Source organism: Bombus terrestris, chromosome 5 (assembly GCF_910591885.1).
Source record: "Bombus terrestris chromosome 5, iyBomTerr1.2, whole genome shotgun sequence".
In the NCBI taxonomy this organism is placed as follows: Eukaryota; Metazoa; Arthropoda; class Insecta; order Hymenoptera; family Apidae; genus Bombus; species Bombus terrestris.
Window position 1 is genome coordinate 10,350,327 of NC_063273.1, and position 27,390 is coordinate 10,377,716.

Consider the following 27,390-nt stretch of genomic DNA (forward strand, 5'->3'; position numbering starts at 1 on the left):
CGCGTGGAATTAACTTTTCTTCAGGACGTGCGACTCTTCCAAGAGTTTCTCCAGGAACTTCCTTTGACGTGTCGTGAATTAGGAGGATCTTTATTTTGGATTTGGATCAGAATTTCGTGAAACCGGTATTTTTAATATGTGTCTTTACGTTTATAACAGATAGTTACTTAATTATGGATATTGTTAGATTGGAGTGTTTATGCAAATCGATCTGAAGTACGATGAATGATACTATGTGTCGTTATATTCAATAGTTTGCTGTTAATGAAACTCGGATTTAGTGCTCCACCGTCGATTAATCGATTAATACATTTGATAACAACATACACGAACGTAACCAATAAGATAATTTCTAGAAATATTTCTCGATCTTCACGGTTTCGATTATGGTCTATTTATCTAACTCAATGTTTTCTATGCTAGTGCTTTTTCATAACGTGCGCAAACTATGTTTCCAATGCTGAAATTATTTAGACTAACGATAACACGAGTTCTATTTATAATACGGTGCGTATGGTATGTCGTCGGTTTTGATTAGGATAAGAATCTATGAATATTTCATAAAGACACTTCAGTCTTTCCGAACTTCGTACAACGATAAAAAAAAACAACCACGAAGAGAATATCGAGCGTATTCTGGGAATTTCTGACCACAAACACAATTTTAGAAATTCGAATTTGATAATGCAAGTTGAGTCTAAAACGCTGGTCCTAATGATTTAGATGTACCCTATTCACTTTATGGGTCTGAAAAACTTACATCTGATACTTTTTATCTCGATCCAGCAAATAAAAAGAATATTCAAGCTAATAACGCTAAGTAGATATCTCACCGATACCCGAAAATATTTGAAAAAACTCGCTCTCAATCATCCCCTTCTGAATTTCCTTTGAATTTATCGATTCGTCGTAAAGGCCTACTATTATAAGTGGTCGTGAAACTCATAATCGAATGTCGAAAACTAAACGATTTCCGTGCACACGCGCCACTGCCATCAAACTCGTGAAGAAGTTGGGGATGATAATCCTGCGAAGGCGCATCGGCAATTAAATTCGCGTTTCCCGGAGAACGAAACGAAAGGCGGCATATCCCGCGAGACTAATCCCGGCCCGCCATAAACAGCAGTCGAACGATTAACCGTATCATTATGAATCATAAGAGGAACGAAGGCAGCGGCTTATTAATTGCGATCGTTCCGAAGCGGCATTCCGCGTACGGCAAATTGCCGTAAGGTAACGCGAACGACCGTAAAATGTAACCTCGCCATCTCGTTGGCTGGAATCTCGAGCGCGTGTTCGTTTCTTTTCCCCCTGCCCTCTCTTTTCCCGTTTTTTCCGTTCTCTTTTTTTCATTTTAATTCGAGCATCGATGGGGAGAGCGTGAAAAAAAAATCTGTCGACATTTAACTGGAGGCAGCGAGCCACTCGTAACGCGTTCCATATATCAGCGATGCGTTCGTGGAATGTTGCTGCTAACGATTATTGTTCGAAGGTCCGCGTACGATGAACGATAATAAAAAACGAGTACAAAGTGCATATTTTCAGATAGACTAATTTAGCTTGGAATAATACATACATAATTTAACACACGATCAGATAGTTGTTCAGAGATCGGAATTAGAAACCGTGCGGAAAGTATTCCAAGAGGCAGCACGCCTTGTCGAGCTTATCAGCCGCACCTGCAGCCGCATTCTAAGCGGATGCAGCCACCTACGAGGGGCCGGTTAACCTGTTCCTCACGACGATCGAGATCCTGGTCAGCGGGCGATACCACCGCTTGTATACCGCAGAATCCCGCGGCGATGGGCTCGCGGTGTCTCGCATTTTTCGCTATCGCGTTTATGGCGAGCGGAACCGAAAATCTCGCCGGAGTACACGCGCTCGTGAGTGCGTTTATCGGTAGCGTCAAAATTCCACAGAATTTACGGTATTCTCGTTTCGATATACGAACGTCGAATACAAGGAACAAGAGTACAGAGGTGAACAGCGAAAAAAGAAGAAAAACCAAGAAGGTAGAATAAAGAGAAAAGTAGAACGAGGCGGTTTACTTGTCTCGGAAATCGGTCGAGAGCGAAGAAAGACGATCTCTCTGTCTCGCTCCCTCGACGGCCCAGATACGAAAATCGTAAAGTCGCTACATAATAGCGGCTAGTATAATCCGGTACGGCACTTCGCGCCGAGATTAAAGGTGCATAAAGCGGGCCCGCATAAACGTTTTACAGGCTGCTCGCCTACCTGGCTGCCAAGCGTGCAAGCCGCGCGAACGAGATATTATTTTGAACGTCTCGTTACGTCGCTGCGTGACCGGCTTCGACAGTGTTACGGTTTTATTCCGCGGGAAATATTCGCCTTACCCGTGTTAACGCGTGTGGTCGAACCGCAGCGAATAACAGAATAGAACAACCATGGTACGGTTTTAAAGAAATAATCGTCGAACAATGCGACACTCTGAGGGTCGTTAAGGTTTACGACCGGTGAAAGTCAAACGACGATGACTGTCGGATAGGGAACGTGGGAAATGCGGATAGAGAGATAGCGAAATGGAAATTAAGAAAACGATGTTGTCACGTCCTTTGTCTTTTCGTGATTTATTTACCTTTACTCGGATCGATAAAATTTTGTTCTCGATAAAGGTGCCATTTGTAAATTTTTGATAATAAAAAGATAAGATTTCTCAGATTGACATATTCTATTTTGTTGTAACTACGAGTCGCAAAAATCGAATTCCTAAATTCCTAGCCGACACACCGATACGTCAAATTCTTTTCAGCTTGCTTCAATGGCTTTCCTTCGAACGGAACGCGAAAACCCATTGAAACGGCAGCTTTATCTTCGACAAGGGGCACGCCAGGAATCCCGCGGGCTCAACAATGCCGTCTAATGGCGGCGCGGAGACAGGTATCGCGGGAATTTCGAAATCTACCACACGGGTGCGTACGTTTCAAAGTGTTGTCGATATAGTTCTCCGTATTTCGCGCGATCGACGCGTTCAACTAATCTACTTGTCGCTGTTGACTAGCTTAACCGAGGAACTTAATGCGATTCAGATTTTATGGATAACATCGATGTCGTAACCAGGCAAGAGGAAAAAGAAATTTGTGTTTCAATGAGGCTAAGATTGAGAAAGTATCTCTGGTTGGAAAACGAATTATTAACTGTCTGTGAAAGACTGTAATTCATGTAATCGATTTATGTATACGTATTGAGTTGTTCGAACAATTCATAGCGTGTTTGGCATCAATCGAAGTATTCTATTTAGTATTTGATTGAAAAGAAGTTCCTAATTGTATTAATACTAAAAAAGATTGAAATGAAATATCTGTATTTGATTAATAATAAAGTTTCGTCTCCTTTATGATAAACAGATGAAGATTAAAATATTGAATCTGAATGGAATGTTGAATTTCATTCACCGGATGTAACAAATCGCGATGTCATTTATTTAGGCTCCTATAAAACTCTTTTAATTATCAGAAATAGAATAGAATAGAACTTAATGAGACTCGAGTAAAATCTATAAAATGAAAAAGGATGAAAGCCTTTTCGAGAAAAATTCGTCGAAAAAGAATCATTGAAGAAAAATGAAGATTATATATTTATGTAATAAGTCTAAATTTTCACATATTTCGCTACGAGTTCTTTGAACAATTTAACGCAATAAATTTTCTCGTAGCACTCACCAGTTGTTAACTTGGAGAATCGTCAACCCCGTGTCCTGAGCCAATTGCTTCTTCTGGTCTTCCGAAGGGTACGGATGCTACAACAAAAAGAAACGAACGAACTTAATAACTTTCTTCCTCTAGAAATCTAATTACCACGTACACTTTACAAAATATCATAATCACATGCTATCTGCGACTAACCCAGCGAATTTTCCTCTTCGATGGTAATACTCGAAAACATTTCTAGCCAATGTTACATCTTCCTTACTATACGCGAGAGTAGTCGAGGCGAGCTGGTCGCAACTTACGCGTTATTTACGACGACACAGCGTCGAAGCGAGGGCAAAGCCCGGGCCGTTCCGCGTTCCCCGGCAGTCTATGCTTTTAAACAATTTATCGAGTGATTTATCGCGTAACAGGTAAGTGCACAGAGCGCATAGATGGCACGGGGGACTTTTATCTGCGCGACGGCAGTCGCATTACTGGGCATCGCGTCGTCTGGACGCACCTGCGAAATGCTATATGCTATATTTATTGCTGGACAACAACGACAATAAAAAAAAGGGAGAAGAAGAAAAAAGAGAAAAAAGTAAGAGAAGAGTGGTAGAAAAAAAGGTCGTCCCTCTATAACGGAGCAACAAGCGTTTTATCGTGTTGTGTCGATGCAGATGCACGCACGACGATCAGTCCTTCGATGCTCGTATTGGCTTTCAGGGAAGACAGAGTTTACGAGAGGCCATTCAAGATATACGGGAGAAAGGTCAATGGTGGAGGGACACGTTCTGGATAGGCGGTTTACAAGATAATCTCTGTGTCGCGAATTATTGAAGGAAATCGACGGATCCGCGGCGATAAAGCCCTCGGAAACGACAGCTTTACATGACCAAGCTGGATTTAGTGGTCGCAAGAAAGGTCGTAGCAACTTCGTTGCTGGTTGCACGCTATGTCGTTGTAAATTATTCTCTTGTTGCGTTTTAACGTTACCCTTTTGCAGAAACTTGTTTCCTAACGGCACATGGACGATGTTAACTTTGCGAGCTATAATTTTGTTGCTAAAATAATTCCCCAACGAGGCGCGCCTGTAATTATGGTTTCACGTCGTTCGTACAAAAATTCTTGATTAAATGGAACATGTTGCAAGATTAAATATTTACGATTAAAGCGTCGGGGCTTAAAACGTTAATGCTTAATAAAGCGTGTGGAATTTCAGTGGAGTTCATTTTATATCATCGCAAACTTTTCCGTACATTCCGGTAACTTTCCTATTTTTATATCTTTTAATAATAAAACATTTAATAAGTTATTCGTTTCTGTAACGAAATTTAGAGGATGATTACTGATTTCGAAAATTAAAAGATATAAACTAAGGTGAAATTACAGTATTTAAGAGTTAACTACGTCAAAGTCATGATATAATTTTAATTTGTCGAAATAAAATTACACGTATATAAACGCCACTTTAAAATTCCATCAGGATACATTCAGATTCTCGCTTGCCGTACCGAAAAAATGATTCACCGTGACACAAGTGGCGAAGGGAGCTCGCCATTGGCAAGAGCTCAAAGGCGCGGCGGCGAAAGCGGAGCTAGATGCATAAATGATGCACTCCTCGGTTATTCCATCGGTCTTGCTGCGCGAGTCCATAAATTCGTGTATAAATCTCATCGTTCTCCAAGCGAAGTTACTGCTCGCATTAATTTCGCACTTGCGGCAACACCAACCGCTTCGATGCACGCTGAGCAACAGGAAGACGAACGACACGTGCCCGAACCTACGCGCGTTACAACGAAAACATTCCCGCGAAATGTCTTGGTTCGTAAACGGTGTTAATCCGTGCGCACGGTATCAATCGAGTGAAAAATATAATCTGTGAAAATTGGAAATTTAAAGGTGCGTCTTGATTCAAATCCTTTTTTCTTGAGTATTCTAAACGTAATAAAAACAGTACGATCACTGATCAAGAAAAGGTGAAAATAAATTACCATTTATAAGTACCTGGATACATTAATTTTGTTAAAATGTATAATTTTATTGGTTTATATTACATATTAAAAGACGGAGCAGTTATATTCCCTTTTTTTGCTATTATATTTATATTCTTCAGATATCATTATTTGAAATATCAGTAATCTGTATAGTAATTTAAAGGAAAATTAATTGTACGATTCATAATTTCGAAATGAAGCCAATTAATGCCAAGAAGTTATTTTTCTTGTCATAATCAGAATAAGGATCAATATTATTCTACACTCTTATAGTTACGATTTTGTAATTGAATAACATCCTGTCAAAGATAAGCAAGTTTCTGAACATTATTAAACGATATCATACATAATTTATGGATGTTACAAATAACTGAATCAATTTTACACGAGACTAAAATGCTAGCTGAATGACCTGTCAGAGCGTAGAATCGTATCCTGCATTATGAAGAAAAAAGAACGCACGCGATCCGCGGATAATCACATTAATTACATCACGAGCTACACGAAACGCTCGTCCCCAGGGGACAATGCGTCGTGCATCTTAATTTTCATCTCTTGTATTAATTCCCACCGCGATATTAAAGTCGTCACTGAACAAACAAATCGAGGTTACCATGGATCCATTTATCATAGAAAGCATGGAACTCGTACGAATGTCGAACTTACGTACGTACATTGATAGCCCTGTAGATATATCATGTCACATTTTCACATCAGCAACTTTGTAGCTCTACTCTCATCTAAAACTACCATTCTCAGATTTCTGGCATATGTCCTTGAGAATCTTTAGGAGATTCGAAGTATCTTTCGTCGTAGCTTCATTCATGTTCAAGTCATTCTCCTCATGAAACCTCATTCTTTCAAGCGCTTTAGTGTTATCGTCCTTCTTTCTGATGCCATTGTTGCTTGTTCTTATTTAGGGTATGTATTCTTCGTGTTCCTCTTATCTTTTCACATTCTTCTTTTTATTTCTTTGAGTCTTTTTACTGCCCTTTCGCTTTTTTTTTATGAAGTTGTTGCATAGTTTTTCTATCCTTTCATTTTCCGTATCACGATCTCGTTTCTTTATTTCATTACCAGACTCTTTTTATCGATGTAACTTTTTTCTATGTCGTTACACCGCTAGTGTTTCTTCACGCATTCCTTAAGTGCTGAATTCTCTTTTTCTGATACTCTCGTATTACTTTTCCTCTTTTACCTCGTGATTCTCTTGCACTAAAATTTTTATGATCAAAGTATTTTATTTCCATGCTTTCAGTCGACAACAAAGAACATCTAATAAAACGCCTACTCGACAATGCTACTGTCAAAGGTTTCCGATTTCTTCTCACCTCTTCATCCCCCTTTTTCATATACCTTCGACATCCCCTCGTAGATCTCACGATCATTTCTTAATCGGGAAACGTTCAACCGGAGGAATGAGAAGCGTCTGCAAGATTCATTCAATTCGCGGAGTGTTACCTGTAACTTTCTCGCGGTAATACTTTTAGCGAGTCAAAGTTGTGCATCGTCACGGGTGGCCCCAGCGGGGGTGGGGCGCCCCTCCTGGAAAAGCATCGGCGGCGGTACGGAGGAGGGAGGAGGGTGGGCAAGCCAGAACGGACCGCCGCGAGCACTTAAGACTATTGTTTTCAATGTAATTGGATAGCTGCTGCCTTCTCTCTTTCCCTCTTTGTCCCTTTTACTTCCGCCTGCCTTCCGTTCCGGCAGCTACCACGATCCCAGACGAGGGTGGAAAGCAGTCAGCCAGCCGGTCCCCATGTAGCTTCAACAATTATCTTGATTGTTTTATGCATACACCAACGAGGCGGACGCGACTCTGGCCAATAGGAGGGGAGAGACGGTCCTTGGATTTTGCGAACGAAACACGATCCATTTGAAACTCCTTCCGACTTTTCCGCTTGTTTCTGCCTTTCTCGGTTAATGATAAATCTGTCGCCAGCCAATTTTTCTCCTTATTGTTTCGTCAAGGACAAAAGTGGTTTCGGTTACATTTTTCTGGACCTCAGTTACTGGCACGAATTTATTTCAAAAACCCTTGTTAATAATACACAGACGAAGGAATTAAATGTTTCTAGATTACTTCCTTGAAACCATTCCTTTATACCTTTCAAGGATTATATAACATTTCTCAGTTTGAAAATAAATATAACAACTGCCCGAAGAATTCAGAGCGAAAGTAGAAATATACAATTACAAAATACGTGAATCTATATTAGAAAATTTCTTCACACACTCTTAGACGAGATTTTAAATCCTCGTCAGTCCATACTTTCGATAGTTCGTTTGCTCACGACAAGCAAAACACGTTCGCTGTAACTTCTCACTGATTTGCACTCTCGTATTACGTTCCTCGTTATATTCCTCGCTTCCTAAATAACAAAATTCGTATCCATAATTTTCCATCAAAGTTTCTTTCTCCCTTCGAGTCCCAAACTCGTCACGACTTGCCTTCCCAAAATAATTGGCGTCTCTCAATCCTTCGCTCTTTATTTAGCCACGATCAATCCTCGTCGAATACGCAGCCACGTCTCAATCGACCCTCTCGCGGCTGTATACCGTCGGTATGACGTTACCGCCGCAAATGGAGAGAACGCTAGGTAGCCAGGCAAGATCCGATAGAAACTCCACGGGCAGACAATGCTCTGGGCCGATTTAATTAGGATAAGAATCGCTTGGATCGCGTATACATGGCCGCACAATGGGCTTTCACGGAGGGGGTGAGAGAGGAGAGCGGTTCGAGCGGAGAGGAGAGTCGATGCCACGCTTCTGTTGCATGTATACTATGGCTCGCCTCCAAGAAACATGATATACAACGGGGTAGAGGAATTGGCGGCGGGCTTACAGCGGTTTCCAAAAATACCGCAGGCTTCAGGAAAAAGTAACGAGCAAAGGGGGGAGGTTAACCAGGGGGGTACGAGGAGTCGGGAACGTAATACCGCGAGCGCCACGTGCTAATTATGTAAAAATATGATGCGGTTCGGCCGCTTGCGGTGCAGCCGCGGGCTTTTATGCGCAGCCGGATACGCTCGCGCGTTCGTGCGCGCTACCATCGGGTTTGGCATCGGCTCGTGGGGCCCGATATTCTCATCGAATTTAGTGTTTGCGCGAACTGGTGGTGAATTACGGACGACAGCGTCGTCGTGCAAAACCGGGCCTGATTTAGTCGACCATATTCCACCATACTTACGCGATTATCGCACGAGAAAACGATCGGGACTGCGTTGATTAGAGTAGATAACGTTGGATCAGTATGCGCGTTAAATGAAGCATGGGCAAGAATTAATAAAGATTTTGTAAATTTAGAAGGAATATTCCTACAATTTTTCCTATCTTAATCCGCAATTGATATGGTGAGGTTCGCATTGCTAATAAATTAGCAAGTTAGTAAGTAATGATTATAGAAGTCATTTATAAGAAGGTAGCAATTGTCCTTGTATTACAAGAATATCAACTAATAAAAAGTGCAATAGGTATTGAGAAAAATGAAAAATGTGGAAGGAAACATATTATATCTGTCAATGATTTGATCTGTACCATACCAGTTGATGATTGACACTTGAAGAGTATTACAAATATTATCTATGTGACCTTAATTCTGTAACTTGAAGCTCTCTAACTATATCGTGTTTCTTTTAGTGACGTCTAAATTACATATATGAACTTTCCAAACCTACAGCTCGCTAGACGACTGTCAGATAGATTAAATAGGTTTGCACGAAACGCGAGAGAGAAAATAGAGGTCAGAATAGTAGCCGTTTCAAGCGTAGAATCAGAACTGGTAGAAGAAAGAGACACGCGGAATTGTCGAAGCGGATGACTCGAGTCGGCAGCTAAACAAGCGATAAAATGAAAATGAGCGATAAAAAGACAATATGAAAACCATTTGTGCTCTCGGTCGACTCGAGCTGGGGTAGAAACGAGCGAGGCGGAAGCCTGGCTAAGTGTGTAAATGAGTCCGTAGTTTAGCCCGATTGCCTCGAGACGACCCCTTTTCGTGGTACGCTAACCTCATCGCACGGGCTGCTACCTTGATAGCGAAGACGTAGCTGAAATAACCGCGGCCCTTTCGTGGAGCGAACTGCTCTGCAAGACAATTCTCGAGGCAATGAGATCGTTCGTGACCCAAATTCAAATCAGTACAAACTCGCAAGCTGGTGAAGTATCTTTTCCAAGGAGTTCCAACCTCTTAGCGTATCCACAGGTGTGTGTGTGGTACCAGCGTTCAATATTCAGAATTCAACTGCCATGATTTGAAACAAAAATGAAATTCGGCGGAGAATTCATCAGTGTCACGCGCTTTCCTTGAGAATGATCAATTAACGCAAGAAACGGATCGGGAGAATCCAACGTCGTGGCAAACCGACCCCGCGTCAAATTAATTGAAGGATTACACCGAAAGATTACTGAAAGAATGATACGCCCACTTCTACCTCGAGACATACGGAACCGAAAAACGTAAAAAGAAGAAAACTAATTTCACTGTCTATTAATATTCAATGTACGCGCATTAGCATCGCGCAATGTTTCAACTTGTAACCTGTTCTCGAGCGCGAATAGCCAGGCTACAGACTATAAATCATAGGAAAGCGAGAAGCAAGCCGAGCCCGTTATTAATCGTCCTCGATAAGCAACCGACCGACTGGTTTCCGCAGAATTGCCAAAGTCTGGCCGACGATAACGACGACGACACCCCCGGCCCCCTAGAATGGCCAAGCCACATCTTGCACCCTGATCGGACCAATTGCGCACGTATCCTCGTTACGATCAAACGAGACGATACAGTAACCGGTTGTCACGAAGAAGCCGCTCTCCTCCCCCGGATTCGTCGTCCACCCTTGACTACGCTATCCACGTAACGCCCGACGATCGACGATCTCGCTACGTCGCCGCGAGCACGACAATTTGCTGGCTCTCGATGCTGCGTCAGGTCGTCGATGTCGAATGGGCGGACTTTCACGTCCGACCGACCCGTTTCCTGATCCTCTTCTCTCTTTCCATCCGCGTGTCCTTCGTTCGAAACTCGGGTTTCCCCTCGATAACCGCGGCGCTGAATGACACGTCGATGACGATCGCTGCTGACTCCGACTAACGAGCGGGGCGTTGGGGGCGTGGGAGCAGAGATCGCGCCCCGTCATCACGCGCCTCGGTTTCACCCTTCTGGTACCCGTAGATCTCGCGGCAAAAGTGTTACGCGTTGGAGCAAGGATTCTGCGAAGCTTCGTAATTTTTCGAAGACTTGTGTTTGATTTTACAAAGGTTAAAAACATTTCTCGGTACATAGTTATGTAATTGTGCTACCGTTGGGATCGTTGACGATCGTTGCACTCGTAGATTTAGTGAGTGGTAAATGGTAACTATTGTAAAGAGAAAAAGAATTGCCTAATGTTGTTTCCTCTCTTCTTTTTCACTCGGTGTCAGATGATGGTATAAAATTCTATTTTTAGACGCGAAACTTTTAGCCAATAAGGAGAAATAAATTTGACCAATTGTACGAGAAGTAACCAATCGGATTCCATCTATAAAATTTTCTTTCAACTCTGCACAATATTTTGATAGAATGACGTGGTATCTTCATAACTTGAAACTTGTATACGTGAACAGTTTAACTCGTTTATTCGACACCCGCGATGAAATCAATTATCTTAACTTTTAATAACCGTTTTTCCGAGGGTAAAAAGAACCGACCTATCGTTAGGAAAGCTCCCGGCAGTAAAGCTGCCACGGTCGAGCAATTTGAAAGCAGAGGGTCGGTCTTTGCTGATGCGAGAAGCGGGACGAGCGAACGGCGCGCGAAGGAAAAGGACCAGAGAACTGGAGGACGAAATCGGCGACGTCAGCGCGTCAGTCATCCCTAATACCTACATTCCGACTGTCTCCTTCCATCGGTGGATAGCTATATAAGGCATTTCCATGAGCGAGCATAACTTCGTTACCGTCTCGGGGGTTATTCAATTTCGGCGTTAAAATCCTCTAATGTGCCGTTATTGCAAGCGGGCTGAGAGCGAAGAGTAGCGCGGAGGTAATGGCTGGCGAACGTCGAAAGGACTTCCACAGGATTTCCTTTAAGAGGAGAAGATCGTCTACGCGAAGATTCGAGAGCCGGCTGGATATTACGGAACCTGGGGCCCGACGATGAAACTCTCAGCCAAGACCTCGGCAATCGGTAGGAGGACCAGGATAAAAGACAGAATCGAGAGAACTGTAATACGCTTCTTGATCGATGATTCTCTGATTTTGCCGGAGATATAACGTGTCTGCTTGAACGTTCGAAATGTCAGTTACAGTTAAATGTGACAATTATGACAAATGAAACTAGAATGACGAATGTCCATTTTTATTACTCGGCATATGCTTCTCGTTCATATGTATTAAGGCACATTCTATCTTTATACATGATGCGATAATCGGTACAAATTATCAATGTAACGACTGATCTATCAGAATTCTGAATTCTGCGCAAGACACTGATTTAGGTACTTGTATAAGCTATCTGTAGGCGCTACAGGATAAACGTGATAAGTTAGAAATTATATATTATCTCGAAACAATTATATAAACTTCACTGAAAAATGTCTGGACGAATTAGATACAAAACCCAAAGAAGTTTATACGTATATAAAACGTCTGAGAAAACATTTGAAATCTGGTATCGATAAATATAATATAGGGAATTTAAAGAATCGAACATCAGAATTGGTTAAAAGAACGATGCGAGGATGCAATGTGAGGATATAAGTGTAATCTTAATAACGATAAATTCACTTTGAATATTTTCCATAATTTCGCATATCATGTGCACTCTGTGCATGATCACGCTTTTAAATTTCCCTTATATGGATAAAATACACATTACCATAATCCTACCATTCCTCGATCACAGTCTGTCAAACAGTCGTGTAACGTGGTGACACGACTTTACGGAACATCCGCGAAGCTCGTTACCTGTACGCATTCCAGTGTACGCGAGCGTTAATAGATCGAACTGTGATGTTTGAACATTGAATGCAGAAACTCGGTTTTGCAACGATCGGAACGCGCTGTCAATGCGACGTTTGGCCGTCAGGGATGCACGGTACTGATTAGAATCGGAGATGGGGAACGCATTCTCCGAGCGACGAGCCGTGCACCGAACGAAGACGCGCCATGTCCCCTTTCGGTGTAATTACAGACGAAATACAATGGAATGTATGGAGGTATGCGCGAGGACGCGCCTGTTGGCTATTCGTGGCAAGCTCTGAACGATACGAGATAAGCCAAGCCCAAAGATGGTATGCCGCCGCGATGTTGACCCCCGTTGGAACATCACGACGACGGGAACCGAGCAAACGTGGAGCTCCATCTGCCAGATAGATATCGTCGGCGAATCTGCCTCGTCATTGCGGCGGCCGCGCTTGCTTGCGTTCGATAATCAGCTATTCCGGTATGCTGCATACCGGGCTCGACGGCGTGAAAAATTCCCGGACCACTGACTTCGCTCTTTCTTATGATTTTTCGTGATCGTCGATAACGTGCACCATGAATATTAATAGAAACGTATATGTGTAGTAATCGTTGATAACTGTACTTGTATCATTCTAACGATGAAGGATTAAGAAATTTTGTAAAACGTAGTCTTTGTATTGTATGTTTCATAGATACCAAGTAAACAAATATATAAAGACCGCTAATGAAAAACACATTATTTCTTGCTTTCTACAGGAGAAGAACACGTCTAATAAAAATGCAGCTTGGAAATTTTAGGAACTGTTACTTATCGATTACTACAAGGTTTGTCTCATATTGACTTACATTAGAATACTTCGAGCGTGTCAATTATCCTTTAACTAACATTTCTAGTCCTGTCACGTCTAAGCCTGAATCTTCCATTGTTAATATTATTCATTCTTATGCATATCAAAACGTTAACGTCCCACAATACACCACAAAGCATAACACCTTTCAGACTTTTAATCGATCTGATCCTCCTACAAAAACAGATCTTCCTCAACGAAAAATCCCTAAAATCACATAAAAGGTATTTTTAATGTCTCATAACACACCCTAACACTTACTCGAACCATCTGATCCTCCTGTAAAAACAGATCGCCCTTAGCCGAAAGCCACCGAGCTCCAATCTTCCCGGAACACTACATAACTTATTGTTAGCTTCTTAGAGGTCAAAGAGCAGGATTCGGCAGGGTGGCCGAGGAATCGATGCGAATTGGTACGGCGACCTGCAGGGCGTGGTCGAAGCGGGTCTCTGTGACACGGCCACCTCAATCACCGTGTAACGCCCAAGCCTGTCATTATCACGCGACCCTGTCTACCATGGGGTCCATTCGCGCGCGTGCACAACCGAGAAACATCGAGCGTGTCTACGCTGCGTTTCCCCTGGACCGAATGAAGTGCACGTGCGTTCCAAGTCTCCCATGATCGCGTTTCGTCAAGAACAAGCACGAAGGGTGCGTAAAGGAGGAACCCTGAAACGTGGCGGTCAGACACACCTACCTCATTGTGTCGTTCGAGGTAGCGTTAGCCTCGAAATCGAGGTAGTTCAATCGTCGCGACAACCGATGACCGTTGACCCAAGCTACTGACCCGGCTTTGTCTCCCAATTTCATTGATTAGGCCGCGTCCCGCACCCTAAGGATCGTCTAGAGGCTGTATCGAACTGATTGGACCGTGCTAATGAAACGTCTGACGGCTACTCCGGACTAATCTCCACCGAAGAGGGACCACTGGTTGCGATTAACTGACCGGTTAATGGTCCGAGAAAAGTGCACACCTGCGATTTCGTTATGGCGTTGTTTTCAGAGAACTTCACTGATGGAACGTCGGGCGCTTGATTATTTTGCTGAAGTTACGCAAGGAAGTTGTTTTCCTAGGATATCGTCAATAAAAACGTTTGGAAGAAGGTGATACATGTTGTAATAATATTATTAGAGAGTAGATTTTGTAAAGAAATTGGAGAATATTCTGAAGAAAGGTGTTTAGGTCCATGGGTAAATATGTAAGTCCCGAGTGGTATATGTTACTTTATTAATATAAAAAGAGCAAGGTTCTTTAAGAGCCATTATAATTATCGAGCCAAACGTAGCTGATATTGAAATTACAGAACTAACATTTATTCAATTTAGCTTTTTGTCTTATGGACCCTTCTTTCAGACAATTCCTCAATTAGTCCCACTGGAAAAGAGTGACAAATAAATCGATAGTGATTTCATCGAAAAATTCTCCGTAAAATTCTATAAAGAACAGACGTTCAGTAAATTACATAGTCCATAATATACACGAGAGTGTTAATTACCGTTACATCCTTGGATTTGAAAGAAAACAATCATCACAACGATATGTACGTCGAAAATTATAAAACTTCACAAAACGAGTTCTAATGATGCATTTAGGGCCGAAGCGTCGGCTGTGCACGGGTCGACATTTAACTATTCAAGGCAGGCCAAAAAGTTGAGGTCCCCGAGATCCTCGAAAGGTACAACGTCATCGACGCAACACTGACAGAGTCCTGTTTTCCTGGGTAAGGGCTGCACCGGGCCTTTTTTCCTCGCCACGTCAATCGGAACCGTAGAGAGCTCAGACCTCGTGACTTGTGGGAATCAGGATAATTATAACGTTTCCGTACGGTTTAGACGCGACTTTGGGGTGAGAGGACGGAGCCGTAATAACGTAGCCTCCTCCTCTTCAAAGGGGCCCCCGGGCGGCAATTCCACGCTCATGCTCGCGCCGCTACCCGGCAATCATCCCCAGTCAGTCTTTCAGTCAGTTTCGTTGCTATTTAATTATCCATTTAAACCGTATAATCTTCTGCTACGGGGCACCGCGCGATTCTCACTCGTGCCTCGCTCTCGATTCGGACAACGACAATCAGAAGAAGAAGAGAGAACAGGGGAAAATCAGGCGAGATATCGAGAAACTGTGCGATGCAGATCAAATATGTGGATACGAGAGAACGTCGGCGTAACGTGGGATCTCTCGCGTACACAAGCACCGATGGACAGGCTTAGCCAGGCGTTGGTACATCGATATCGACTTGAAACTAACTCGAGATAAGGATGGCAAGCAACTTTGTTGCGAAATAACCGTTTCTAGGTCGTGACTATGCGATACGTCGTCGTTTTCGCAAGGCTGATTTATGGCGCCTCCGGTTCAAACTGTTTTTTAACGATTAGTTCGCCAATAAGCAACGTTTTACCAGTGTCACCAGATAGAGCGTGTATATCTAGTAGAATATCTCAAGGACGCCGGTGCTGCTTTGTTGATAAGGATAAAGTTTCTGAAGAAGTGAGTGGAAAGTAGAATTATATCTAAAATTTCCATAACTTCCATTCCTTTCGTATTTACGCGTTTCTTAGATCAGGCAATGCTGTTTTTTTAATTGTTGACAAGTTTCTTGAGTTTCGAGGAAACTATGGAAGGACTAAAACAAGGGTGTAATAGAAATATAAATATTCAAGGACAACGACATAGTTAGTGGTCGATTATCTATATGAATTAATCTGCTGGAACCTTCGGAATTTTAAATTCGTTATCCAAAAATATACCATACTAAATAGCAACAATTAAAGCTCCTATCTCGCGGAAAATTTTACAAACTTCAATGTCAGCAGATAGAATATGTCCATCGAGTAGAAGGCTTTAAGAACGTCAGTGTTATCTTCTCAGCAATGATAAAGAACGTCGAAAGAAACAAACAGGAAAAAAGAATTTGCCAGTGATGGTTACAGATGTCGTATATTTTTGCGGCTTTTCGAGATGTTTTCTACGCTTTCTGGTGGAAGAAAGGAAGAAGTAATTGGATTGCACGGCAACAGGAAGCGTGGGAGTTCGGCGTATATACGCGTGGAGGCTGGCATAGCGCGGGAATGGCCGTCCTCGTCGTTACCGGTATCGGTAACAAGGATACGCTTCGCGGCGAGTGCCATTTCGTTCGAAGGTTTACTGTCCGGGCCAACGTTCGACGCGGTGGCGAGATAAAGAGGGAGGGAGATTAGAATCGACGCGGTCCGCGAGAGCGTTTCGCTCTTCTCCAACCCTCTGTCCAGGCGCGGAGCGGCGAACGCCATGCTCTGAGATCGTAATTTAGATGATTATACGATACCTCCGCTATTTACGCCGTTACCAGGGCCCGGCGAAAAATGGCAGAAATTACGGGCGGAGAAACAACCGCCCCGCACGACGGAATATCCGCGCGCCGATAAATTACGAGAACGTATCCAAACACGGGCCAAACTTCTATCGAATTACCATCTGTCGGGATAACGAGGATCGTAGTTTCTGCCTCCCCGTCGACGATGTTCTGAGAAAAATTGTGCAACCTTCACGAACCCTGTTGGGTGAATTTAACCTCGTTGTACACCATATTTTCGATCCTGTGAATATTATCGTGATAAAAATGTTGTCCTAAAGCGCGAAGTTACTTGAGTCGTTAACAGGACGAAACTGTTAACTCCGCTATATGACACTTTGGAATTTTAGTGCAACTTGATTGATCTTTATGTTTATTATGTATTACAATTTCATCGATTTTCTTTAACTTTTGTCTTGTGCAGGTGACCGATTTTTCGAATAACCGGCTCAATCGAAGATCAGAGAAGAAAGATACAGCGAATCATGGTTTCCATTATTCAATTTTCTGAGTTTCTTCCTTCCTCCTTCTATTTTTTCTTTTATCTTTCTTATTCCTTTTCTCTCATGGAGAAATATAATTCCTAGAGAATAATGCAATTGCAACTAGCACAACTGCTAACGAAACAAAAAACAGAACCATTTCACACAAATTTTCAAGAACAAAAGTTTGCGAAACAACGGACGATGATAGCAGGAATTGGCCCTTCGTCACTCGGCGTGTCGGCTATGCATAGATTCCGGAAAAACACATTCCCGGTCGGCACGATCTCACCCTCTCTCGCCCTAACTTCGGCGCAGGGCGCGTATAAACGAAATAGCTGTTAGGTGATATTGGAATACGGCGTGTTGTGGGAGCATCGATATATATTTCCGGTGTTCCCCGTTGTTCTGAGCGATCCGTGCTCGTAGCTGGATCGCCCGGTTGCTTGCACTCTAGCGAGGAAACGCTGGCGAGGGTAGTCGAGAGGAAGGGGCAGACCCTTCCACGTTTAGTGTCAATTTATTCGGGATTCCCGAGATTCCCGAGGCTTTGCCGAGCGCGATCAGCCCCGCCCGTTTGCATAATATTGTATTTATTTCGTCTTGTAACCCCATGCAGGGCAACCAACCCCTTTCCGCCGACAGCCCTCCGTAGGGGTGACTTCGTTTAGTCGTCGAGCTCCGCGCGAATGGCCTCATATACGCGAGCTTGAAATGGGCTATACGGGTTACAAGGAGATCCACGAACCTCCACCTTTCGTTCCTTCCTCTTTTCTTCTTCTTTTCGGTATCCTCTTTCGACGTGTACCGCTACCCTCCTTCCTCTGTTAGCTCGTGTTCGCCGAAACGATTTGCCCCGCCATGTAATGGCCGATCGCGAACGAGATTTTCATTTTCCACCGTGATCCCTTACTGCTACGGGCGAACAAGGTTTCCATGCATTTTTGAAGTTTCGATGACGAACTAAATTCCCGATCGTCTTAAATATAGCTATAGGATGTAAAATCCATGCAGGATCGTGTGTTTCTTTGACAAGTAAAAAAAATGAATTTGTCGGTATATTTAAAATTTCTATGTTCCATTTCTCTTGATAGATAGACATTTAGTATCGCCGATTACCTCCATGAATCAACCGGCTAGAATCTTTGCGATTTAAATGCCTTACAAAAGGATATACAAAGGCGAAAAAAGTAATATAGTCGAAGCGTCTAATGTCAGTGAATATAAATACATTAATTATAACGGAATATATAACAGTAAAGAATATTACTTGCCTAATGAATATTTGACTTCCGTCGACAACCATGAACCACGAAATGTGTCAACCGGCTAACATAATCCTCTCTGACAAATTACCTCACTCCGAGCTTCATGCTTTATCGTTTGATCCTTCGTCATGGACAGATAGAGACGTTACAACCATTCGTAAAGGGAGAGACGTGGAGCGTGAGGAATCGAGGACGAGATCGTAGAAGAATGAACGAAGGAGAAAAAGGAGGAAAGAGAGCGAGGAGTAAAAGAAAAAATTGCTCGGCCATGCAACCTATGAAGCAGCGCGCGGTTAAATATTCAAATTAATACGGCACGTTCACGATACGACCGATAGCAAGCCGTCCGACTTTAGCGATTCGGCTTATCGGCCCTCGGCCCGCTCCTCGCGATGGATGCGAATGTTTGCGTGCTTATTCATGAAAGGAACGAGCGATAACGGCCGCCTCCTGTCATTCTTTATCGCTGGAGCCACGCTGTTACCTCGGCTTCAATAATTCCGGCCGGCTGTCGTGCCCGGCAACATTAACATTGTCAGGTAGGTGTTTTCTCAAGTACGTTTTCAACGTTCCGCTACGTCATCGGGATCGTGGCCTGTCTGGCACTCCGCGAGCCTAACCCGCCTCGAGAGGAGAAAAATTGCGCGCACGATGGCTGCCTGTCGTTTCGTAACCACCTTCGGAAAAATTCTCCGACCATTGCAAACGCACTTCGATCTGATCTTTGATCCTTCAGCTGTATTGTCCGATCGATCGGTTACGTCACCTTTGCGCTTTCGTATTTTGAAACGTTGCTGTTGGACGACCGATTCTTTGTATGAATTTTTCATTCGTGATACGTGAATGCAATAGATAGAATAAAATTTGTTCAAGATACAATTGCAGTCAAAAGAGAGTTTAGAAACCAAAAAGTATATAAAGTAGTATAATTTCATGAAACGGATTTATCTCTAATAATAACAATAAATAGATATCACATATATCCAAAAAACAGACGACTGCAATTATAAATATGGTAAAAAATTTTTAGGATAAAAGTTACTAAAGTTCATTGTGTATCAATATTAAAATATGCGCCACTGTATTTATACGCATTCTCATATATATACTATCTATATCAAATAAGATAAATATAGAGTACAAAACTGATCAAGAAAACCAATACTTCGCAACATTATTTCAGAGTTAACACAATAAACAAGCCATACGATTCACAAATAATTTCAATACCATATCTCCATCGCATATCTCGCTTTCAGAAATACGTGTTCTAAATTTCACCTCCAGAACATCAACATGGAAAATTACTGCGAAATCCATCAAAGTCTGGCATTACAACACCATCGAAAACACGCTCATGATTCGACCATGATGAACGTGTTGTCGTGATCGAGGAACAGAAATAAAAAAAATCGGAAACGGGGAGGAAAGAAATGGGCGGGAATGAAAACGCGCGATCATAAAATACAATATTCATAATGAGGACCGTTGGATGGTCAAAAGCGTGCATCGGGTTCGCGTACGTTGGATCGCGGGGACGGCGGGCGGCGGCGCATCGATAACCCGCGCGCGTCGAAGAGTTTGAGTGATTGACGCGATCGGATGGAACAGATCGTGATGCGCGCACGAGAAAAGTGTTGACCGCTCGTTCCGGGCGAACATACGTGCGCCGCTCGACCCATTGACAGCTGCATAACGCTTTCAAACAAATAGGAACAAATTCCTACGTTCCCGTTGGCCACGGCGCGAGCACGCGCGCACACCGCTCACCGTCGTTCTCTTTTGTGCGCGGAATGCATTTTTAAAGCTAGCCCCCGTGCCCGGCAATAAATATCGGCCAACGAGCACTTCCGTGCCCATCAACAAAACCCGTTCTTTTTTTAAGATATTTATAGTACACGCATGTGTATGCGAACTGTTTGCCCTAGTAATATTTGCCCGGATTTGAAGGAATGTTTTTGGCGCAGGAAATTAATTTTGTTGCGAGAAGATGGTTATTTGTATATCGTTGTGTGTTTGTTAACGTTCAACGAAATACTAATAGTTTAAGGCAGAATAATTCCTGACCGAGATCGGCTCGTATACTGCCAACAACATTCAAAATCACTTTGGTATTAATTACATATTGTGCTTCAATGCGAAAGAAGTTTCAATGTAGAAATCCAAATATGAAAAAATAAAATCAAGTAGGATATTCTGCAGTTGTACCTACGTATGGGTATGTTCACCTTGTTACTACGAAACAAATGAAAATCGGCCTCGAATACGCAAACACGCATCAACCTATTTGAATACACATATGCGCAACATATAATAATAAACAAATTATTATAAAGACAACGATGTCGAATATCTCGGAAATAAATCATTTCAAAGAAGCTGAAAGGAGAAAGTGATCGAAAATTACAGAGGCAAGAGCAAAGAGTAACATCGTGTAGCTCGTCGACAATCAATAAAATTGAGTCACAAACAGGCATTCTGGTAAGCGTTCGCGCAGAACTCTCTGCGAGAGAAGTCTCCCTCGATACGTTATTGCCACCATATCGATGATAATAAACGGCAAGTGGCAATAATTTAAACTATAACAGCGGCAATGATGGTCGGTGGAGGCGAATTAAAATATTTAAGGAGCGGCGCGTTAAGGGAAATCGGAGCCCGGCGAAACACTGTCGAGACTTCATAACGCGGAAAATTAAACGCTTTCAACGACTACAACGCGTGCACACGCGGAATATAAAAACGACAGTTCATTCGATTTTACGAACTGGCCGTGGCGGCTCGTTTCACACACGGGCCGGCTCTCCACTCTTACGTACTATGCACGACCCTGGGCCATCCCAACCGCTCGTTTTCAGTGCGATAATCACGCCTTTATCGGCATTCCGTCTCGCGAATATCTCGACAAACTTTCGCGAGGATCGTTTTTATTTTATTTTTCGAGATTGTGATCGGATAACTTCGTACTCTCCTGCTATGCCAAAATCTTTAAACATAATCAGAGTTCCTAAATAATTCTGAATATGGAATTACTCGAAATGATAATCTTTCTGTATTCGACGAATAAAAATGTGTATAAAAAGCAATAACTTGTATTCCTTGATCGAATGTAACCAAAATTTCTTAAATGTTTGAAACGTAATAATCGTTTAATGGATTTATTATATCATAATTGCTTCGTTTCTACCAAAAATAAATTATAAAATATTTGCGTTTGAAAGAATTGAAATAGACGCATTCGAAATTCATTTATCTTTATCATCTTTTCATATCATAAACCTCTGTTATCGAAATCTCCGTGTAAAGGTAACGTGGTTAACAGGTTGAAATTACACGGAAATTCGCAGCGTATAATACTACCAGTAATTAACCAACTAACGCGTATCATATCACCGTGATTCTCACGGATGTTACAATTTTTTGCTACTTGGATCACCATGCCCGGAGCGTGTAACTAGCATGCATGTCAGCGTCTGGTTCGACGCCGGGTTGTAGTCGCGCGAACCGACGCTCTATGAAGATCTCGAGGCGTCGCCCGAGGCACTGACAATCACCTGTCCGGTACCTGGCTCGCGTTGCATCCAGCGTTGGAGCGAATTGCAAGCCGCACAGGTGCACGCTTGGCTACCTGGTACGATGGATCAATTGCCCGGGACTCGTATAACTCTACAACTCAACCGGAAGTTGCCATCTGTTGCCATCTGGCCAGAGATACGATGATCGTCTCCATAGAAAATTTAATAGAAGAAAAATTCTGAGATCCTGAAGATTTAATTCGTTACCGACTATTATGTTTCCTCGATCGACGTGAAACTGAAAGGATCGATTCTTACGATATCATCAATACGAACGAAAAAGAGAAAAGAAAAACAAAATTTAAGAATAGAGGATGGGATATTAAATAGTATCGAGACAAGCTAATGAAGGATTTGATGGCAAACGGAAGTTTGGTGGAGGCTGTTTCCCGCGCAACAATCCTCCATCGTCCTGATCGAGATATTCTCTTGTATCGCGGACGGCGTCGTTATAAAAGCAGCAAGGCGTTGTCTGGGATCGTCCAGAGGATAGCTTAATTACTCGCGATCCATAATTCAAACGTCCTTAGAGCATCGCGGGATGCGCTATACCGAGTAATGATTATCGCTGACGCCGCGTTTGGATCGATCGATCATCTTGTCTTATCGACGAACGGCCGAGTAATTACTAAAAACAGAGTACGAGAGCGGTCGATTATCGTGGCTCGAAAGAACCGGCCAATCTCGAGAGCCTTCCACCACGGCTTCCTGTTATCTGATGCGACGCTTAATGCGCCAACGAATGTGGTACACAACGCGCGAGCCAATCGATAGGGCTTTTTCAATTATTCATTGTTCTAGCGATCCTCCTTTTTTCTATTCGAGCAAATTACTTCATGCGACAGTATTGTAATTTGTATTTTGCAATTCTATTTTTATTTGTTCGTACTTGTTTTTATGCAAAATGTTTGTTACGTACGATGGAAAATTTGGCTGTTTTTATGATGACTGGAAACCGAGAAATTCGATAGACGATTGAAAAATGTTTAATAATTTACGTAGATGTATTTAATCGTACAAGACAGCTGTTTCAGTTGTTTCACCTCCATTTGCGATAATCGAGATTCCCCATTAGAGCAGCGAATAGCAAACTACCATCCATTTTCCACCTTTCTACCATCTATCTGTAGCGATACTCTTGCGACGACATTGATAATTAGTATGACAATTTTTATTCGATTTAATTTTTTTAATAAAAGATAGGAAAACGGACCCTTCCTATTGGATACTGTGTAAATAATAACTCACTACATTCGATGTTTTCCTTTGCAAACTTTTTCCAAATTTCTCCAAAAGCTCAACTGCAAAAATGTATCTACTACAATTCCTCGTGAATTGTGTCAAAAATTTCTGGGTCTACAAAGCTTAAAATTACAAACAATCTTTCCTTTTAACAAACCGTGGGGAGACTAAAGAATTTCACCACACATATTCGAACTGAAATCGAACAAAACCAGAACGTGCACATCACGATCACGCAATCGGACAGAATCGCGTCAGGGTAGGAGAAGAACAAAAGGGAGGAAGAGAGTACCCGAAGCGTAAAAGGAAGTCGATTATTTCGTGGCACGCACCGGTCAATGTTCTGGCTAATTAAGTTTGCGAAATTTCTCTGTTGAAATTCGCGTGATTCGTGATCGGATCCAACAACGATGGAGGACGGGCTCTCGCTCCACGAGAAGCGGCGTCATCGTGGGCGATACAGCCAGCAAAAAAACCGCCCTGTTGACGGCGTCATTATCGTTATTTAATATCCTGGTCATTAGCGCGTCCCGTCGTGCCACTCAAGAGTGTTGTTTATGTACTCGTGCCGGCTTTCAGGCCGCGCCGCAGCCTCGCGGGACGATCGGTTCGCGTGCTTTTTGCACGCGAGTGCGCGCGACGCCAGCGAGCTTTGAAGTCTCTGTTTCGAGCGGATGAACAGCGTGACCGCCTCTGCCGCGCCGGCTAAATAGCGCGACGCGACTCCACGATGGTTTAATTATCCTCATCCGGGATCGGCGCGGTTCCGCCGGGGGATGGTTTCACGAGAACCGCCGGTTATATATCGAGCAGCGGTATGTCGGCCGGCAATCGTTAAGCTCGAGAAGAAGCGATCGCTACGAACTGGCTACGATGCCCGGGGAGAGGAAGGTGGGCGTCTGGTATTGGATTTAAGCGAGCAAAAACAGTTGTTGGAAAAAGCGATCGCGCTACATGGACAGAGTAATAAGGGGTAGAGCGATATCGTCGCATCGCATACGTGGAACGTTCCGAGAATAGCGATCCTCTCTACCAGAAAGGTGCTCCCACGCTGTTTTTCGTGAGACGAAAATTGTACTCTTGATCATTGTCGGTTCGATAGTTGGACTGTCAAATGGGAAACAAATGAGTCTCTTGCGATGAAACCGATGAAAGAAGGGTTAATTTTGAAAGTGGAGAGATTTTCTAAGGATTATTTGCGAAACGGGAATTGTTAATCCATTGTTATATACTTATATACTTCTGAATAATATACGTAGTTGGTGTATACGATAGATAAAATACTACATTTCCTTTTTTCTTTCACGAATTTACAGCAGAACTCCGTCTTCAATTCTTTAAACTGAATTTAGTTGCTGTCTAGTCGAATAAACTGCTGATTGAATTCACTAGTCTGAACATGAGCTTCTGTTGCACGAACGAACATTCGTTGCATGACCCCTGCTAAACTCGAAAGTTCAAGTTCTTAAGTCCTATTGCACTCTTGGCAAAGAGAGGGGAAAATATAAAAATGTAGGGAAGATTGGTTAAAATACCAAATCAGTGAAGTTCGATATCTACGATCTTAGTACACAACAACAACTCTGTTTCACCAAAGTTCGCGAAACCAACTACCCCTATCATGAGCACTAATTTCGAGCGAGCGAAGAATTCATAAGGCAATTTGCCATATGGCCGCAGGGAACAACGCGAAGAAGAGGTCGACGGGAGGTAGGTGACCGCGGGAGCGGAGATTGACAGCCGGATATTTTTATGCGAAGCCTCATTCGATAATCCGCGGGTTGTTTTATGGCTGCCGCCCGCGGTGACGTTACGCGTAATGCATGAATTTCCACTGTCCCTTGGCACGACGTATTCACCGCGTTCCTCCATCTCGTGAATGCACACGCGTGTCGATAATGCGTGCATTCGCACACACGTGGCCCCGTCGAAAAGTCACGACGACCGGCCAATCGACAGAAGAGTGCACGCGATTCGCGAAAATTTAGCACCGCGCTAACCGTGCGTTCCCATTTCGCCTTCTCTTTTCCAGTAACGCACTTTCTCTCTCGCGCTCGTTCTCTCTTTCTCTCGCTTTCTCTCGCTTTTTATCGGCCAGGTTATTGACAGATGATGCTTTTGCCCGATCGCGATACACGCGTTCTCCGACCTCTCAGCGGTTTACCGCGCCGTGGTCATAAACACCGACAACACCCCTTTTGAAATGGCCTCGCGTGATCCCTCGAGATATTTATAAGCTAATAATAATTGCCAACAAATTCGAGCCACCGCGATCGCCCAGGGATTTTTCGTGTCCGAGAAAGAACACGCTGAATTTTCCTCTCGTGAGTTTAGCGTTATGTACCTCAAAATTGAGGTTATCAACGTGGTGAACAAAGCGTATGAGAATGAACGGCGGCTGCAGTGAAAAATTGTTATTAAGGTTATTGAACTTTACCTGCCATTTATCACAGTCGAATAAAATCTAGAGTTTTGTAAAAGGCCAAGTATAATTGTTTAATATCCGCTTTGACACTTCTAAACGTTGCCTTCTCAGAGAATGATAAAGGGGAATGTTTGTTGAACTTTACCATTATTTATCTCAGATAAATAAATCTTGTACAAAAATACGTGTAATTGCGAACTAATAAAATATGCGATTACTATTCCATTTGGTACTTCTAAACGTTTCCTCTCCGGCAAGCGACAAAAAGAAATAAACACGTCAAAATTCAGCAATCGGAAAGAACTCGATATTTGGTTAACTTCAACATCAAGTATTTTCTTACCTAATACATACAATACAGTCGCCGTAAACTACCAGTTTAACCTAATACTTTCCAAAATATTGGCGCATACGAAAACGCAATTTCCTAAAAACCATCCTAACAATGAAGAAAAGGAACATATATTTCAGAGTCAAATTCACTCACACTCACCCCCGCGCCGACATCGAAAGAAAGCGACGGCGGACCGCGGCGTCGCGATGGCGACAACAAAGGACGGAAGAACAGAGACACGGGGAATCGTAGCGAGCGGCGAGAGCGAGCTTTGATTCGGTTAAGCGAACCGCCGCGACTCCACGCAAGCGGCCCACACCGAGTACCCCACCGATATGGCTGGTTATGCAAACAAGACGGACGCAAGGTAGACAGAATCGCGCGGAGTCGCGTTACCATTATTTATCTCCCTGCGGGGCCGGAAAGAAGGGTATCCCGAGCTAACACGTATCCTCCGGCCAACAAAGACCCCCACGCAGAAATTTGCATGGAACCGCGGACGTTTTACGCGCGTACCTTCATCCCCGGTGGGAGCGAGCGAGCTTGATGAAGATCGGATTCGAGCGGCGTAACTCACGAGACGCGTTCCACGGCGACGAAGAAGACTCTGTCGCGCGGGAAAGCACGAAAACGCGGCAGAAGAGGAGAGAATCGTGTTGTTAGTATTCGAAGGCTAAGAGCTATTTCACGCGACGTACAATACCTGTACGATGCATATCGATTGCATATCATCGCTAGACTGCGCATTTTTTCGCAGATTCATATTCCTGAGGATATAATTGAGAAAGAATAACCTCGATGGAAAATTGTTTTATCTATTGAGTATTATAGAAAGAACTATAATTTGGATATTTTATATATACGTTTTCATATTAAGTGCATTTTGTATAATTTTACATTGTCAAGTTTTATATGAATACATTAAAATCAGCAGTCTACGTGCTTGCCTGTGGCAGCGTTCAAATGGCGATTCTATAACAGAATTGTAAGATTCGAGAATTTCATAAATTTTAATTTTACGTGTTTATAGTTTCTATAATACGTTCGAAAAGTCAGAAGTGTATGAAAGTGGATCGTTTAACGTGGGCGACTAAAGATCACGAACGAAACAAACGTTTCTTTTTCCGCTGCAGAAAGGGGGGAGTAATTTTAATTAACTCGATGAATAGGAGACACGATAGAATTTATTAAAACTCGGTGTTTTTACCGGGTAACCGATGGGGACAGGGTACGCAATTGTGTGTACGGGCTGATAATTCCTGGACCTTTGTCGGTGCTTTAAGATACGCTGGCGCGCG

General features: G+C 43.0%; 1 protein-coding gene and 1 long non-coding RNA gene across 6 annotated transcripts in view; one reads left to right on the top strand and one right to left on the bottom strand.

Moving 5' to 3' along the window:
* Positions 1-27,390, bottom strand: part of LOC100644518 (homeobox protein homothorax) — a 500,427-nt gene that overhangs the window by 119,943 nt on the left and 353,094 nt on the right. For all 5 annotated transcript variants that reach the window (XM_048406104.1, XM_048406103.1, XM_048406105.1 and 2 more), the window contains one exon: positions 3,681-3,757. In XM_048406104.1, the coding sequence (XP_048262061.1) occupies positions 3,681-3,757 (77 nt within the window). The remainder of the gene's footprint in view (positions 1-3,680; positions 3,758-27,390) is intronic.
* LOC125385151 lies at positions 2,187-3,391 on the top strand. Its single transcript, XR_007224168.1, has 2 exons — positions 2,187-2,408; positions 2,771-3,391. It is a non-coding gene; the product is annotated as an uncharacterized LOC125385151 (long non-coding RNA).